General features: G+C 43.5%; 1 protein-coding gene across 3 annotated transcripts in view; it reads left to right on the forward strand.

The window, feature by feature from the left end:
• The first annotated feature begins 4,162 nt into the window (after positions 1 to 4,162).
• The window catches only part of tns1a (tensin 1a), a 78,054-nt gene continuing 63,403 nt past the window's right edge, over positions 4,163 to 18,813 (forward strand). For all 3 annotated transcript variants that reach the window (XM_034098228.2, XM_034098235.2, XM_034098263.2), the window contains exon 1: positions 4,163 to 5,001. In XM_034098228.2, coding sequence (XP_033954119.1) covers positions 4,906 to 5,001 — 96 coding nt within the window. In that variant the 5' untranslated portion in view covers positions 4,163 to 4,905. The remainder of the gene's footprint in view (positions 5,002 to 18,813) is intronic.

Below are 18,813 nucleotides of genomic sequence, written 5' to 3' on the forward strand. Positions count from 1 at the left end.
AAAGCGCAGCCCTGGCGGAGGCCAACCCTCACCGGAAATGGGTCCGACTTACTGCCGAGGACCCGGACACAGCTCTCGCTTTGGGAGTACAGAGATTGGATGGCCTTGAGTAGAGACCCCCTCACCCCATACTCCCGCAGCACCTCCCACAGTAACTCCCTGGGAACTCGGTCATATGCCTTCTCCAAGTCTACAAATTCTTCAACATTAATTGCGTAAATCTCAGTCTCTGGGAGAAGGATTCTTCTTATTTGTGACGTTTATTTTTCAGTTTTTACCATTGAAGATTATTTATTCCTTTTCTAAAGCCCATTGAGTGAAATTGGTGATATTTTAGATTAACCCTCCTGTTGTCTTTGGGTCAAATCTGACCGATTTACTACTTTCATCAATCATAACTTTTTTGTTTTATATTTGATTGCATTAAGGCTTTATGATATCCTTCACAGTAGACAATTGAACATATAAATTGCTGATCACCACTTTCATTGAATTTTGGATGATTTAGTCAACTTTGTAACACCCATGGTGTTCCCGGTCAAAGAAAGAAAGAAAAGGAATTAGTAACCATCCGGATCAGATAAAACACACACACACACACACGCACGCACGCACGCACGCACGCACACACACACACACACACACACACACACACACACACACACACACACACACACACACACACACACACACACACACACACACACACACACACACACACACACACACACACACACACACACACACACACACACACACACACACATGGGGGCCACATAATTGATGTACTGGCCACCAGGGGGCCGCAGATTCACTTGGAACAAACACACAAAAATTCCATGTGTTGTATGTAATTATTAACAAATATACTAAGTCTGACATCTTCATTGACATTTTACAATCAAAGGGAACATCCCCAAAAAATGGGAACATCCTCTAATAAGCTCACTAAACAAATATCAGTTCACAGAAATGTTATTTCATTTTTACAAGTGGCATGTTTGTATTGAACAGGTTATTAAACAGTGGAATAAAGTTATTTTAAGCTATTGGAAAGCACGAAAAATGTGTGTGTATTGAGATTAACCATTAAGATGACATAAACATGAAGTCATGAACACTAACCCAGACATTAGTTGTCTGACTTGAACCTAAAACACTTGTAGCCAGTCTCTGCATTCCCCTTATTCCACAATAAGGGGAATGTCAACACGCCCACACTTTGCTGTTCCCCCCTCCCTCCCGCTGAAATTATGAATGAAAAGCGTAGTAATAATCATAGATAACACGGCAGGGTCCGTGACAGTTTGTTTTCATCTGATTTCAAATAAACAAAGTCTTTTTAAGAATATTAAACTTGTTTCGCCAAATTCAGATGATAAATACAACTTGTAAACTTGTAAAGACATAATTACAAGAGGCAACTTAACGTCACAGCAGGCATAACAACAGCCGGTGTTTCTTGTGAGGGTTTCCCCGGGAAACAAACACAATACACACAAACGCGTCACAGATTGTTTTGCGGTATTTGAAATCATGTACGCAGCTCGCGACGTAACTAGGAGTCTAGTGGACGGTATCAGTACTACAAATAAAACAAATGAAAAAAAAATAATATTTTTTTTAATTAAAAAAAAAAAAAAATTAATTACGTTGTTTATAAATTAATCTGAGGGCCGCAAAAAGAGGAGGTGGGGGCCGCTATTTGCCCATCCCTGCTCTAGATGTATCCTCCCCCTTATGTGCCAAATCCCCCCATGTGAATCACACCTGGCACTCACAAACACACACAAACACACACAGAACAATTTGACCCCTTTCCCGCTCTTATGTGCCCATCCCCCCACATGGATCACACCTGGCACACGCAATACATGTTCAGTGTCTGTTCTTTGTATATTTACTGCAGTTGTTCATGTATACCAGTAGTCTGATATAATATTTACAGTTTGAAAGGGTGTTAAATGAAATTTGGTGATGATTAATGGTTTTTGCGTTAATGTAATAGCAGTTAAAACAGGACCGGTCCGCAAACACCAAAGTAAGGGGGGGGGGGAAACAAAGACAATAGGAGGGTTAAACTGACTGACTCACTTGACTTGATTAAGTAGTCCTGAAGACGTTACCCCATGGCTTTCTGACTGGATTGGAACTTGTGTAGGTGTAATTATAAGACCTCATTCAGGATTTTGGTCACGTGTTAACTGGTGGTCGTGAATTCCTTGAAAGAGAGTTTCTGGTGTCCAATGTCTTCCTTGATCTTTCTGCGGACGTGCTGTGACCAGTCGTGGTGTTTGTTTGCAAACTGTGGATTCTGTTTCCGTCGCTCGGTCAGGCTTTTCCCTCGGGTCCTGGCCGTTTGACCAATGTCATCACAGTTGTTGCAAGTGATGTGATACAACAACCCAGCCGTCCTTTCCAATGGGATCCTGACTTTGGGTTGTACTGTACCAACAGGAATGTCCAGCTGTTGATTGGTTGTGGTACGTAATGACCTCTTGGCCCTCTACTTTTATATTTCATACCTTTTTATATTCATGAAAGACGTGTCCTAAAGGTCTAGATTCCTCTTTGGTAGTTACCAATCCTTACATGCATACAGTCTTTCAAAATCACAGGGAAGAACTGGGTTAGGTTTAGAAAAAGATTGTCGTTCGGATAGAATGAAATATTGAAGTGACATCACTTAAGTTGCGGGACAAATAAATCAAGTCCACTCGGGACATGAAAAGCTGCTCCGACCAGTGTGTGTGAACAACATCAGGGGAAAATATAGTATGAGGGCAATACTGTGGCGCTGATTTTGTATATAAGATATATCAATTCTCGCGAGAACTTGACGCATGTAAACAACAACGCAGCATAGGAGCTATTGATGACCATGTATTAACACATATAAATAAATGACACTTTATTAATCTATCTCCATATCTGAAATGCATCGTTTTCGAGAAACGTAGACTGTTGTCGCATGATTCCATCTCATACAGGCACACATGGATAGATGATGCACTGTGTTTATATCTGACATGTGCACTGAATGCTGATTTCAGAACGTATGAAAATATGAAGAGCAACTCTAATGGGAGCAGCTCTCTGTCAATGGAAAGATTTGTAATTTTTGCTTTCTTTTTTACTGCCATCGCATTTCCATACGGCCAAACAATTTTGCGTTATGTTCCCCCCCTCAACACCCTCCCTCCCCCACCCCCACCCCCTAGGCTTAGCTAGCTCGGGGTTGACAGAACAGCATCCTCTCTACACTTTATCTCCCTCGCTCATTGCTTTGATGTGTTGTGATTGCGTTGGTGTGGCGATGGTGTGCCGGGCGGGAGGGGTTGGGGGGGGGATGAGATGGTGGTGGGGGGGGGGGGGTATAGCAGAGAAAAGCGTTCTGCAGTGAAAATGTGCTCCCACTGAAGCGTAGAGAGACTGCAGCACAGCGAACGAGCCTGTGCACCACCTGCAGTCGCGTGTGTGTGTGTGTGTGTGTGTGTGCGAGGGAAATAATCACCCAAGACACAATGATTCAACACCCCGCTCCTCTCCTCTTCTGTCATCCTCCATCCTTCCTTTCTCTCCTCCCTCCTTCTCTCCCTTCGACCCAATTCTCCACACACACTACAATCATCTCACCCCTTGCCTGCCTTGTATCCGCCTTGCACCGTGACGGCTGCTGCGTGTCCGCTTGTGTGCGTATGTTGCGCATGCTGCTGTGTGTGTGTTCATCAGTGTTCTCAAACACATTCCCCCCCCTCCCGCCTCTCCCCCTGCGACTTTCCCTTTTTGTAATTCTCCCTCTCTCCTGATGTCTGTCATCCATCCATCTTGACTCCTCCATTCACTCTTTTCAGCCCATTCTGTTGCTCCTCCACCTCTCCCGGTGAACACACTACTTGATGCGCACTTTCGCTCATACGCACATCTTCTCCTTCGCCGACACTGACTTCAACTCTGAAACACAAACACTCAATGAATACACTCAATCTGTCATTCTCAGCAGAAAAAAACCCCTTCTGTTTTCCATCTTTTTCCTTCAACCGTTATGTTCCCAGTCCTTTCTCTCCCCCCCCCCCCCCCCTCACTCTTTCTGCTCCCCTCCTCCCGCGCTGGCTGAGTAAGTGCTGCAGCATCAGTGCATGTGTGTATGTGTGAGAGAGCAGGAGAGAGAGAGAGAGAGAGCGAGCGAGAGAGAGAGATGAGTGTGTGTAAGCGGAGTGTGTAAGCGCCAAGCACCGGGGATCCTGAGCCTGGAGGGGAACCGTGTGACGAGAGGGGGGCTCTTCTGCCTGTGGATGTATGTGCCAGGACAGCGTTTTTTGTTTTTCTTCTGCAGGCGAGCGTACATGTGCGTGAATGTGTGTGAGAGACTGGGAGTGTGGGGCATGCCAGCGTGCGTGTGTGTGTAACAGTGTCGTCGATCAGCAGCGGGCTCTTCGCATTATGCAGCCGACGGTGCTCATCACACTTTGAGGACTGACTCATCTACACCGGGCTGTGGAGACCGAAGAGACGAAAGAAGACAGAAAGACAGATGGATGGCAAGACAGGAAGACAGTTTTAGGCTCTTGACGCTTCGGGTCCCTCAAGACTGTCCAAAGGTCTAGTCCATTTGTGGGACGCCAGTAGCTTCACACCAGCCCCCCCTCAAATTGGAATTGCAGACACATAGCCAGACAGGTTGCCAAAATTGCCCAAAAAAAAACCTGAAAGGAAAACAAAACCCCTGTTGTCGTCTGACGCTTTTCAAGTGTGCTCCACGGAGTAGGACAAGAGGGTCTCCTTTCTCTGCGGGGTCTTTTTCCGCTTGACATCGTTCTTTTTACCGGGGGGGGTTGCAGGATCCTATCCCGGCACCAAGGGGAGAGATAAGAGGCTGGCAGACGAGACGGGACAGACGCAGGCATGGCTCGCCTCAACTGGTGCCTGGCTGCCGTCGTCAGCTGGGGCAAGTTCCTCTTCGCCTGCTTCTTCCCTCTGCGGGGGGCCAAGCGAGACAAGGTAAGACTTCGCGGAAAGGGGGGGAAGGGGTTTGCGTGGAATGGGAGATTGAGCCTGGATCCAACGGACTTAAATGACGAGCTCTGCACATGTCGTCTTTCATGTCTCACTTCAGCCCACGCAGGTGACTTTCTTCTGCAATGAATGCCAACAAATGTATCTGGAATTCTCATCCTGCATGAAATACACATCGGAATGGGCCTCAATCATACCACTCATCCATTACATGCACTCAGTCGCTTCTACCTCCACCACCAAATGACGTAGCTGTGAAAAAGAGCTTGGCAACTGGTCATGGACCATGGGATCTGGAAGACTGGTTGGTGTCCCTCTAAGTGCCGATTCAAGGTCAGTGTAAAATCTCCAAATTGTCTCCAGGCAGCTGCTCCAGATAGAGGTGGTGTGGAACCATGGGTTTTTGGACCTGCCCCTAGAGCAAGGCACTTGCAGCAACCACCTGGAACAAATGGTAGTTGCTCTTGATACATAGGGTCACCTTGCTTTCGGAACTGCAGAACTGTAATGCACCATTATTGGGGGTTTGCGTACTCCCGTAAAAGGGAACCATTCATCTCCAGCCATTGCACGTCATGCTGTATTTTTTCGCTTTCGACGAGGGTTTCATCCCTGCACCATATCCCGTTGGCATGGCACATGTGTATGAGCAACAAAGGCCAATTGGAGTTCATTGAATGGTATCAGCCGAACGCACACTCCTGTTTCTTTGTCTGTTTCCCCGGAGGCAGTGTTATTAGCCAAACCTGGAGCACAATGCTTTGCTTTCTTTATGCTCCTCTCTAGCTGATAATCAATCATGTATATAACTAAATGGCACTGTTTCCTCTGACACACACTTACACACATGTGAGGGCACCAGAAACAGTGCCCGAGGTGATCCTCTGATAAATGGTGATACTTTTTGGAGGGTATTTTTTTTCCCTTTTCCCAACGCCATGAGCATCTCTTGAGCAAAGAGAGAGCTTTTTTTAATAGCACTTATCCTCAGGCAGGACTGACCAAATCAGCCTAATGCACTGCACCCTCAGCAGTTTTTCAAAAATGATGTCCCCTTGTGAGAATATTATCCTAAAGTAAAGACACTTTCATGCCCCCTCATATCTTTCAATTTGATCCTCATCGTTGGAATCATGAAAGCTTGGATTCTAGATATTGGTGGAAAGGTTTGAAACTTGAGTGTTGCAGTGCTGTAACTCTCCCTCTGCTGTTGCGTATGAGAACCGCTCAGGCAGCGGTGGTTTTTTAAAGTCTGGTGGTGATGATGGGATTTTGCTGGCGGTGACGCCGTAACATATAGTGCTGCAGCCGCCCGTCTCTCCAAGCCCCGACACCCTCCCACAACACCAGCAGCAACCCCCCCGCCCCATTGCCGCAGCTCCTTATCTCTACACCCGCGCTCATTCCTACCACACTCCCCTTGTCGCACTCTCTTGTATGTGTGCGTAAATGTGTGTGTAACTGTCTTTGCAGACACACACTCATTATATATCTCCTCGACCCTATGCAATGAATCCCCAACCCATTATGTTCGTTCAGTCACAGCTTTAGCTCAGCATGTCCTCTCAGCATTGGCTTTTTTTCTTCAATCTAGAGAAAAGATTTCCTTTTGTTTGACATTTTCTCCCTCTTAGGAACACTCTCATACATATACTGTCATTACATCGATAGTGAAGAAGGTTTTCGCACCATTTTTCCGGATTTGACCCCAGTTTTATCATTTTTAGAAATGCAGGAAGATAAGGCACATCTTTAACTGTTCTACCTACACCGTCAAATGTATTATGACAACTATTAAGATATCCTTTTTCCGTCTATATTTTGAATATTTCAACCTGTTTTCAGTAAAACTCAACTTGTTTTGGCTATTTTCCAAAATCAAGTCCTTGATTCCAGTATGGCCACCTTTCTAAATCTTAGTTGAATTACAATACGGACTAATTTCTAGACTATTCTTGAAAAGAGGTTGTACTATTGGAAAAGAAAAGGGTGGTGGTTGCAGTGGCACCAATTCTTTTTCATATGTTCTAAGAAATAGGGGTTTTACAACTTAACGGACGGACGGATATTACTTGATAAAGAGTTCTTGCTCCAAAAATCTAGCACAAATGTTAAACTTTTCTTCTCACTTAGGAAAGTATACAGTTGTTATTGGAAAAAGCCCCTCTTCTTTCTTTATTACCCTACAATCAACTTGGTTTGATTATCACTGAAGGTTGCAACCACTTGTTTATCTGATTTTGCAACAGTTGGCTGATGACCAATTCCTCATAAGTATACAGTGTCGAAAAAAATTACCTAGCAATAAGCGTTTCCCCTCTCTGACCCATGTTGTTTAATTTAACAATCAAAAAAAGGGGATTTTGCCTCACAACAGAAGTTCTTGCAGTGTGCATGACGACCATTGAGTCGGCTGCTCCAGCTGCAGCATCACAGCTGGTCACGTGACCGACTGGGAGGTGAAAGTGGAGAGGTAAGGCTCTGTGTCTTCCCTCCAAGGACCGCTGTGAGGTGTTCAGTTTCCATGGCAACCCGGCTCACACGGTCCCCACATGATAGGGCCGGGTTACAACTGGAGATGGGAATATTGTGTGTCTTTTGACTGCGATTGTGCAGCGGTTTTTTTTTTAAGAAAGAGATGGGGAAACAAAGAGGGAGGTGGAGGGAATGATGGGTAAAGGTTTTTCTCCATGTGTGTTACTATGGTGACACTACGGTGCTACCATGGAAGGGTAACCCTCTGCTTCTCTGCTCTCCTGTATTCCCTTTCCCCTTCTATTTCTTATTCCTTCTCCTTTCCCTGTGTCTCCCAGTGTGTCCTTTCCTCTTTTTCCTTCTATTTCTTTGAATTTCCTCTTGTTTCCTTTCATCTCTTTTCCCATCAAAATGTAGTTTCCTATCCCCTTGTCTCTTTTCTTCTGCTCTCCGTGGTTCCCCTGCACTTTCCTCTCGTTTAACTGGATTTCCTCTCGTCTCTTTCCTCTCCGTTTCTTTTAATTATATTTCATATAATGTCCTTGCTTTTAGTCTGCTTCTCCCTGTCTCCTTACCCTTCCTCTCCTCTCCTGTACATTTACTGTTTACTTGCCTCGCTATTCATTTACCTAATGTCCCCCAGGGCAGTAAATTCACATCAGGCAGTACTGCAGACAGCCAAAAGAGAAGAGGGTGATGGGAAAACTGTCCGCTGAATGGCTCCCTATTCTCACCCTGCAGATTGCTTCTCTCAGCATATGCATGGAAAACCCCATTCGTTGCTCATTGTATGTATCACATGCTCACCTTCCACCTTGAGCGATATCGTCCAACTGTGGCTACGGTGGGCATGTACCCCGCCCAGGGATCTGCAGAGTACTCGCTGGCGTTCAGTTTGATGGATGCTCTGTTATTTTAGCATTAAAGCTTTAATGTGATGGATTCTCCAGCGACAGAAGAGGGGCCTGCAGATGTGGAATTCTCTTCTCTTCCATCTTGTCCAAACAGTATATCTAGTACAACCAAAATATTTGAACTTCTTTGGTGTGTTGGTGGAGATCTTGCATTTGTCAGTGTATGTATATCAAATGTTATATTGGTAAAGGCTGCTAACATCATTAGATTTAATGAGATGTACTGTCCCACGCTGGCCTAAATAGCCTTTTCCACAAGTGCATTTCTCTGGGAAATAAAGAGTATGTGTGCTTGTGCCTGCCTGCTGGCTGTTTTCAGTGAGTTCCGACATGTTGCATTGGGAATAGGGGAATAAGAACCTGACCTCACTGTACAAAAATGTTGTACTGTGAAAATACACCACTCCCAAAAGCACACCCAAAATCAATGCTTTTTGCAGGTGGTAAAGTATCACCTTAATGTCTCTTCTGGCTGCACCCAAAAAAAACATTAGATGCATGCACGTTTTATAAAAGCGTACCTGTCTGCAGAGGATTGGTTGGAGGCCACTAGAGGCTGCTATAGCAACCCAGTTTACACCAGTTGGCTGCAGGGAGTAAGTCATATGTTTCGAACAAAACTAAAAACTGTTCAGGAGTTAACATGACAAGCATTCCCCCAACTGTGCTGACATTATGTTAATGCACACAGTGGGAGACACACACACACACACACACACACACACACACACACACACACACACACACACACACACACACACACACACACACACACACACACACACACACACACACACACACACACACACACACACACACACACACACACACACACACACACACACACACACACACACACACACACACACACACACACAGATTTGGTGTCAGGTTAGCCTATGGATTGTGGTAACTGTTACAGTGGAAGTGATGGAGTGCAGCAGGGATCAATAGAGGGTGTTTTCTCAAAATGAATTGGCTCTTAGCCCTTTATGGATCTGACTGTGGAGTGATGTAATGTGCCCGCACCGCTGATATAATGTTGATTCAGTGCTGTACTTGATGTAGATGTACACATGCATGGAGCGATATACCTCACACATGTGCTCGGGAAATGTACGCATACATGCATGTGGAATATTTTGTTTATGCACACATGGGACCTTGGAGGATGAAAAACCCACTGGTATGCATCTATGCAGGGTTATCAACATGTTGGTGTAGTCATATTTATAACAGCATGCAGTGCATTTAAAGGCACACTTTATTGAGTTATCAGATAAGGTCCAGGACAAATTATGTCATCAGTTTTTGTCTTCCTAAGCTTCGAAACTACACATTTTTTAAAGAAATTTGAAGATAAGCACCGGTCCCTGAAGTCTGAAGGCTTAGTTTGAATGTTTTGTACCCTCGAATATGTGCGTCAGAAGCGGCCTGCTACACAAACTACAATGTTTTATCGTCCAATCAGATAATTGAAAACAAAAGGGGGCAGCACAGACCTCTAGCAAGCATAGTTATCATGACAGAAGCAAGGATGGAAGTCAGGTGACAAGATAAACGAGGATATATCTGACATTTCTAGCCCCTTTATTTCAGAAAATAAAAGGAAAAAAGACAAAGAAATCATCAGTAAAGCTTCCAAGAACAATCCTTTAAAGCAGTATTGGCTGCTTTACCGCTTCAATCTCGAGCAAGCGTTTGTGAAAGTGTAACACTGATTTCTTGGAATACCCCATAAAGTGTTTCTTACCGTTATGTCAGTTCCCTTGCATACAGTATGTCACCGCAGGAGAGTACTGCACGGCCATATGGTCCTTATTGTGTGCATATGTGAACATGGCCTTTCTTTGAGTGTGTGCACGAGACTGCATGTGCATATACAATGTCTGTACACCGCAGTGATGATCTCAGCTATATTTTCTACTGGTCCCACGCCAACTTGTGCAGCCTTTACCTGTTAGCTTCCCACTGTTTGTCCGGCCTCTCAGCTGCGTCACAGCATCTGTCGAGCCCTGCAGATATTCTGAAGGGAGAGTGGAGATCTGGAAACAGGAAGGGGGTTTGCCGATGAAAAATTGAAGTGACATTAGCGCAGACAAGAGCGAGCATGCTCTGGGCGGAGAGGTGGAGGGAAATAGAGGTGAGGTATGCGGCGCAAGGGGGTGGACGGTGGTCAATGAATAGGGTGTGTGTGTTAGGGTTAAAGAAAAAGAAAGGGGAAAAGGAGGGATCATTTGAGGAGAGGAGAGGGGAGGGAGAAAGAAATAAAGGCCAAGACTCACATCCCCCCTTTTGCCACATGGAATAAAGTTACCACACTTCAAGAGGGACAAGAGAGGGAGGCAGCGAACAATAGAGTGACTGAGAGAGAGGGAAGGACCAGGAGTGGAAGCAAGAGAGGGAGGGAGCGCAGATGCGGGAGACTGACTGAGGCCGTCAGAGAGAGAACACGAGAGCCTTCCCTTCCCTCCCCTCTGTGCACCTCCATCATGGATCGACATCGCCAAAACGTGCATGGAAACATTGGGCATGCCTTGGAATACCATGGATCTCTTCCGTGAGCCTGGAGATCCCTTCTTTTTTCCCAGGATGCCCTCCGTGTCTCTGTCTCTGCCCTCTGCTCTGGCAGGGAGGGCCAGCACCTGGGTTTGCCTCTCCTGCATGTTTTGGGTAAGACAGAGATGCATTCGATCCAGCAATAGGTTGCTAGGGATTCAGATGTAGTTAGATTTCCCAAAAGAGGCATGAGATATTTCTGAATGCTTCTTTTCTACCCATGTTTTGTCAATTGCTCCAATGGACCTTCCATAGTGTTGTCACGTGGGCGGTTATGTTTACGTCTGATGTGTTGAGGAAGTGAGGAGTTCATGGTCAATGGTTCCTTTGAATTGACAACACAGCAGCACCCCTGTTGCTTCTGATTCTTGTTCATTATTATTTTTGGTTAACATTTGACTTTTTTCCCGTGGAAGTATCCCAAGGTCTAATGCAATTCAAACTTAGATCCCACCACTAACATCCTTCATCTTCTGGTCACTAGAGGTGAAGTTCAGATTTGTCACACATGACAAGATGGCAGGCGGATCTACAGTGGTTGACTCTGTTGCGTGATCTTTGCTGGACTAATCTAGTTGACTGCTCCGTGGCGACTCGCATCGGCGCGTTCTTGCGTCGGGTCCACGCGCCCTCGAGCTATTTCTGGTTTCTCCTGTATAATTTAATCTGCTGCTGTTCGCTTCTCCTGCTATCTGGGACTGACTGAGTGTGTCAGGAACCGAGGTATTTACACGCAGCATCTTGGTTTGAAAAAAAAGAAAGAAAAAGTCAAGCACGCCAACACACCACTTGACATGTGTGATGATGTGTTTGGATTAAGGGTGAATAGGGACATGTTTTTCTGACAAAGCCACATAGATTGAGGATTTAAGCCTTTTCCTTTACATGTGGAATCTGCCTTTTAAGATGCTGTCCACACACAACCATAAAAAGACAATGAGCATTTGTATGTAAACTGCCTCTTCCAACATTACCTACCTTTTTATGCTCATAGTTGCAATGCAACACCACCTTTAATGAAGAAGTAGGTGTATGTATCGCTTTTTTTCTGCTATAATGTATACACAGCGTATAATGATCCTACCCAAGTGTTAAATGAGGCATCTGCCCTACTTTTCTGTAGCTTGCAGTGGGGGAGAGGGCCATTTAGATGCAAGGGGAGAGAGGCAGGGTGGAGGGAAAGCTCCCACGCACTTCATATGCAAATCGAGACATCGAGTTGTCCAGATGCAAGGCTTCCGATCCAACATTATCGCCCCTTCAGGTCGACAACAAAAATGATGATGAAGGGGAATAGAGAGGGGAAGGACATGAGTGTTGTGAGGTGTGACATCAGCAGAGAGACGAAGGAGTGTATCAAGGAGAAGCTGAGTGACGTGCAAAACGCGGGTTCTAAGAAAGCTCCTCAAATACACGCTATTCATTATTTATCACCCCCACACAGAGAGAGAATATTAGATTTGACGTGCTGACAGAAATAGCCACAAATGAAGGCTAGTTTGTACAGCACTGGCCAAATACTTCTGTGTGCTAATTACTACTCTACAATATGCTAAGCAGCCTTGAATAACAACAATCATTATTTGACACGGCACCAGCGATATGATTCTTTTGCATATTCACTAAAGAATTTCCTGTAGGTGTTTACCCGAGTGCAGCCAGACCTGGGATTATGCAGAGTCACACGTTTGAGTACAGACCTCAGATGTTTTCTTATGCTAACTACTTGGATTTTGTAAAATTGCAAGGCAAACATAAAATAGGGCAAGTATCTGGTTTTGTGCAATCAAGTCAGTTCATGCATGTTGCACTTAGCCCTTTTCTTTGAACATTTAAAAAAGATCACTGAAACACATAGATTGTATATAAAAGGGCGGTTAACACCATGACCCATTGGTTTGAAGTTTGAATGCCTTGGTCTAGCGTTTTGCTCATCGCCATGTTGGTTTTGGCCAATCTTGTAGGGTTTTTTGGAAACAGAAGTGGTTAATTTTCTCATAGACTTCTATACAATTTGACACATTTTTGCAACCACAGGAGTCACCCTCTGTTGGATATTCTCCATTGGCTCTACTCTTCCCAGAGGTCGCCGCTTGGGCAAAATCTGTCAATGTTGGACAAGAAATTACATATATTTATTTGCATTTATATATTTGACTATAACACAACTGTGACTTAATGATGAAAACAAAGCCAATCACCACCAAACGAACAATATTAAACTAAATGTAACAACGTTTTCCTTGGGATATTTTTTGTTAGTTTTTAACTTTGGCTACCCTCTTAGTTTAGATTATGATCACAGTGTGTGACATAATACACTAGAAACCCTCCATAGTACCATACAAGTCATGTTATTCTGGTTTCTGATGCATCCATTTTGATAAAGCAAAATACCTTACTATGGCAGATAAGGTTGAACGATAATGTATATGGAAAATTACAACTTGTTTTCATATTGGTGGTTCTTTGCTTTGTGATTTATTTGCCTTATTGTAGTTGATGTGACACTGTTGGACATTACAGATTGCATAATAATCAGTAAACCTTTATGAATCTGCTCAACAAACAAGTTATATTTCCTTTTATGCTGCAGTCCAGTACTCGGCAGCTGAAAAACTGTAAGCAACAATGTATGGTCGATTCATCATGTCTTCAGTTGTCTAACAGAGTTCCTCATTGACTGAACAGAACCCCTGGAGAGCTCTGAAAATCAATCCTTTGATTGGACCGCCTGCCATGCCTCTGTATGTGTCACCTCTGTATGTCTCTGTGTGTGGCCTGGCGAGTATTAGGAATGTCTCTTTTTAAAAAAAATTAAAAAAAATCCCTCGTGGGGAAATTGTTTCTCTGCATTTGACCCATCCTAGTGTTAGGAGCAGTGTGCTGCCATTTTGAACAGCGCCCGGGGAGCAGTGTGGGGAACGGTGCCTTGCTCAGGGACACCTCGGTAGCACTTGGTCTTGCCGGGACTTGAACTGGTGACCTTCCAGTTGCCAAGCTAAGTCCCTATCGACTTCGCCACCACCACCGCTTTCCTTTGCTAATAAGAGCGTATCTGCTAGCCATGCTTGGTGATTAGCTTGCGTTGGGTGAGGGCATTCTTTAATAATGAAGATTTCTCTACGCCTGCGTGCGGGCCAGGAAGCTTTTTCCCAACACACTTTCTTAATTGTTTAATTTTGCAGTCAATGGAGTGATTTGAAATTCTACAAATATTAGTAAAAATCCCAATAATTAGCGATATTGGCTGACATAAATGGTCAAGTACCCTCATGTGGCTTCATCAACAACTGGGTTTTATTGTGGGTTTGACCCTCTGTCAAAATTGGATTGGTCTATTTATTTAAACAGTTAGTCTTTGTTAAAAATATGTGGAAAAAGTGACTTTTTTCCTAGATGTAATAATAACAATGGTGATATAGTTTTGATGATGATTCCCACCTCCAAAAGACATGGAACTGCACTTAGACCTTCTTTTGGTCAACAGCCTCCGAAGGGACCCAATGTGCTGCTCAGCTGCCACACAGACAGAGATCCCTCCAACTCTCTCCGGAGCTTCCTCCTTTCTTTTTCTTTATGCATGTGTCTACTATATACATGCCTTGCGTGTGGTACTGTATCTTTGAGAGTCAGACTATCCTCAGAGAGTGTGAGCCGTCACTCTGGCTAAACAACGCTCTGTGTATCCGTGACCAGGTGATTTATATGCGATGTGACCGGACGCCTCCCTCCAGGCCCCCGGGCCAACACCAGCCATGCCGCGACCTAGCTTCAGCTCACTTCCCCGGGGCACTGTGCACCGCTCTGCCCCCGCATCTCATACCCAAGTCTGGATCCCTGCCCAAGTTCTATCTGTGCACCATCAAACATCACAAAAAGCTTGAAGTTATGACAGCCATAAGATGTAGAAGTGTTTATTTATTGGCAGGAAACCATAGGCACTCTCAACAAATTGATAAGTATTGTTTAAGAGCTTACATAGATACAAACAAATGGCGACTTAGCCACACACACCTGTGCATATGAACTTGTGACGTGTATCAACATGTAGGAAAAATGGAAAGGGCTTCTGTTTTGCTCTTGTCCTGTGTGGGTGGGTTCATTTCCCCGAGATGGACTCAAGAGAGTGGAGCTAATTTGCAAACACAGCATTCTAAGTTCATTAGCAGCTGGCTAATGATCATAAGCGGCCTAGACTTCATGATCACAGCTCATTGATCTTTGTGTCCCTCCGTCTGCACCTGGTATTGATCATATCGCGCGAACAGTATAACAGATACCCCCTCACGTGCACACACAAATGCATGTGGATTATTTGTTGCATCCATAAAACATCACACCCACATTAAAGCAGGTGGTAGACCGTTTCTGGTCTTCAAGGATCTGCTCCAACCTGGCAACCGGCCTACAGTGTCAGTCCAGTGGGATCGGCTGTATTCAGCGCCATAAATAAATCATGCTGCGCTCACATGTATGTGCTTGTACTCTGATCCATACTCCAATGAAGTATGGAGGTAGACAGGGTAAGAAACGCAATGTATCAGCGCCTTAGATTTGTAAAGATATGATTCATATCTTACATATTTTTGGACTTTATATGTTTGTTGTAAAAATGGAAAGCCAGTTCACAATGTATATATTAATTTAATTCATTAATTAATTCCACATTTCTATAGTCCACTGTGCAGCAGGTATTTTTTAATTAAATGTCAAATGCCATTTTCAATTTTTTTTATTATACATTTAATCCATAAATGCTGCTTGCATTAATGAAAGATCACTTTGCATTACAATCTTCAAATGTCACATAACATATGGATATTTTCCACTTTTAAACAGCTTTTTCTATTACATTTGTTATGGAGCAGTAGAACACCCAAATAGGTTTGTGATTTAATAGAATGTTGGCTTAAATAAAACATATATATGTGGTTCATTATAATGCTACAATAATTCAGGATGCTACATACATTCATTTGTAAACATCTGGACTTTAGTAACTCATGTGTTTCAGCAATTCACACATTTAAAACCCTATGTTCTAAATGTGAAAAGTTATTTTATGAGGGTTAGGTAAGATGCATAGATTATATTTTACCAAATGTTGTCCCCTTTCACCGTAGTATTCTGATCAAATACGAAGGATACCTTCTACGTTTTTTCCCTGCGAATAAGTCCACCATAGTTTTCATTTGTATATGCTTATGAAACAAACATGTAAATGCTGACATGCTCACACACACAAATATGACAAATATCATCCTGGTTTCCATTTTCCCTCTTGTTGTTTCTCCTTCTCGTTTTCTCTCACTCTCTCTGTCTCACAAAGGCGCCCATTGTGCCTTACAGAATTTCAATTTGGTGGAAATTGAAAGCAGGTGTGGCTCTGCTTTTTCATCCCTGGCTTCTCTTTTCCCCCGGCCTGTTAGTGTCTGTGGGGCCTGTTCCTCATGCTTGACTTCATCGAGCCATGTCATCCAAGGTTTTTAGCTGGGTTTGGAGCTCCTTGCCTTTTTTATTTTTGTCCGGGTGACTCATTCGCTCCCTCTGCTCACCTCGTCCATCAACCAAGTAGTCACTAACTCAGAAAACAATTCACCTCAATCACTCACTTTCTCTGTCACATAGTATTTATCTTACAACGGACAGCCTTAGGAAGGAAAGAGTGTTTGCTGCAGCCTCTGGCATTCCTTGGCAAACAAATTATTTCCAGGAGGAATAGGAGAGGAATAAATTGCTCCGATTTGAACATGTATGTTTTATTAAAGAAATACCTTTTTTGTGCCCCCGATAAGAACATCTAATCTTTCAGCTAATTATACAGAAAGAGTCCTCTATTTATTTAAACATCGTTCCTTTTAGATGGTTGTTGTACACAAATGGATATCTGACTGGGCGATTATAAGACTACAGGGTTTTGTGTTGATGAATCTGTGTGGCAGAGAGTGTTAGTTTGGGTTTCAGTGCCTCAAAATGCACCTGACATACTGTAAACAGGAAGTTCCAGACATCAACAATTACTATTATATTGAGACTTTAGCTTTGACTGCTCGTGGTGGGTACGGTTCGGATGACTTCTGTATTATATGGGTCTGATACAGAACATGAAATGTGATCAGCTGTGGTGAGCAGTGTAGATTTGTGTCCATGGAGGAGTTGTGGTAACCGCCATTGTGACATCAATACCTCAAAGAACAACTGCAACACATTCTTGTATTTAACAGATTTTTTCTTGCCACTTGGAGGCAGCATAAACAAGCATTAACAGATTTTTTCTTGCCACTTGGAGGCAGCATAAACAAGCACTTAACACAATATTGACATATAATCACCTTAAACAGAAAACATATTAGCAACACTTACAGACACATTGTACTGATAAGTTAGGGGGAAATATTAGAATTCATTGGTAATCGTGTTCGTTTCCAACTGATTTTAGGTCTGACATGTCGTTATCTCCAATTTGCCTTCAGTACGCTTACATTTTTTAACTTTTTTTTGCAGCACATTTTTGACAGACTGCATGCACTTTATTTAATAAGAGATCTAGCTAACAGACAATTTCATTAATCAGTTGCTAGAGTGTGTTAGATACTAGCTAGTCATTGATGATAAATAACAAATAAGTGGGGTTTATGTCTTAAGGTGTACACGCATGACTGAATACATGCATGTTTTGTGATTGGTTGTACGTGCCAGGACTAATTTGTGTCCATGCCCTGTCCCGGTTACAGAGGTAAAGAGCATGCCTTTGAAAGAGTCAACCCCCCTCCCCACTCCCTCCTGCTCCCAGATCTTGGCTCTAAGTGGGGTCGCGGTGGAGGTAGCGTAGTGATGCTTTTCATTAGCTAAGTGCAACTGGGGGAGAGGAGCACAGGGCCTTGATTTACTGTGCCTGCTGTCTATAAGCCCGGACACACACACAAACACACTCTCACAAAAACACCTACTCTCCTCTTCCTCCGTCCTCTGCTCTTAGACCACTCACTCTTTCCCTTTATCCCCCCTTTTTCTCTCCATCTACATCCATTTTCCATCCCATCTCTGTCTTTCCGTTTCCATTTTCTCTCCGCGGCGTCTCCTGGGATTGTCCTCCTAACACGACACAGAGGACAGGGCTTGTGTTTTTTCAGTTTTTGGTGTTGGACGTCTTTAGGATGGCTCTCTAGTCGAAAACACAGCTGCCATTTAAGATTTACACTCTCAAAAATGACTCCATCATTGTGAATTGACCAAAATTGGAACTTTAAATTATAAATTAGTGATCGTTTTACAAATATTTCAGCATGTAAATTTGGTTTTCTTCATGACCGTCCTGAGTCTCTTGGTTTTCTTGATTTTTGGCGACACCCTTGGTGACAAATGGCCATGGCGTTGGAGTTTGAACTTCTACATACCATTCAAGAAAATCTCACAATGGCATTAGATTGTCTTTGGAACACATGTACATGTTAGGAGCATCAAGAAACATCTAAAATATGTATACCTTGCTATTTTGTAAGTGATCTCAACTTTTTGGGAAAGTTAAAAAGATACTAGTTCCTGAATGTTCCTTTCCTGGCAAAACGTTGTCTTTTCTTTGATATGATCATCAGGAAGCAAGTTGTTTCATACCGGATAATAAAATCTGTCATGGATGGTTAAGAAACTCATGGCATCCATTAGGGAAGTGGATTTCTGATTACAGGCCTAATTATGAGCTTTCGTAACATATTTTACTAAAAGTTTTAAGAAGTGGGACCCGGTGTGTGTGAGCCTGTGAAACTCTGAGGGTCGTTTCTACTCAAACTAAGTATGATCCTTGTTATACTCGTATTTGATTACTCGCCATTTAACCTGCTGGGGC

This window comes from Pseudochaenichthys georgianus, chromosome 2 (genome assembly GCF_902827115.2).
Source record: "Pseudochaenichthys georgianus chromosome 2, fPseGeo1.2, whole genome shotgun sequence".
Classification (NCBI taxonomy): domain Eukaryota; kingdom Metazoa; phylum Chordata; class Actinopteri; order Perciformes; family Channichthyidae; genus Pseudochaenichthys; species Pseudochaenichthys georgianus.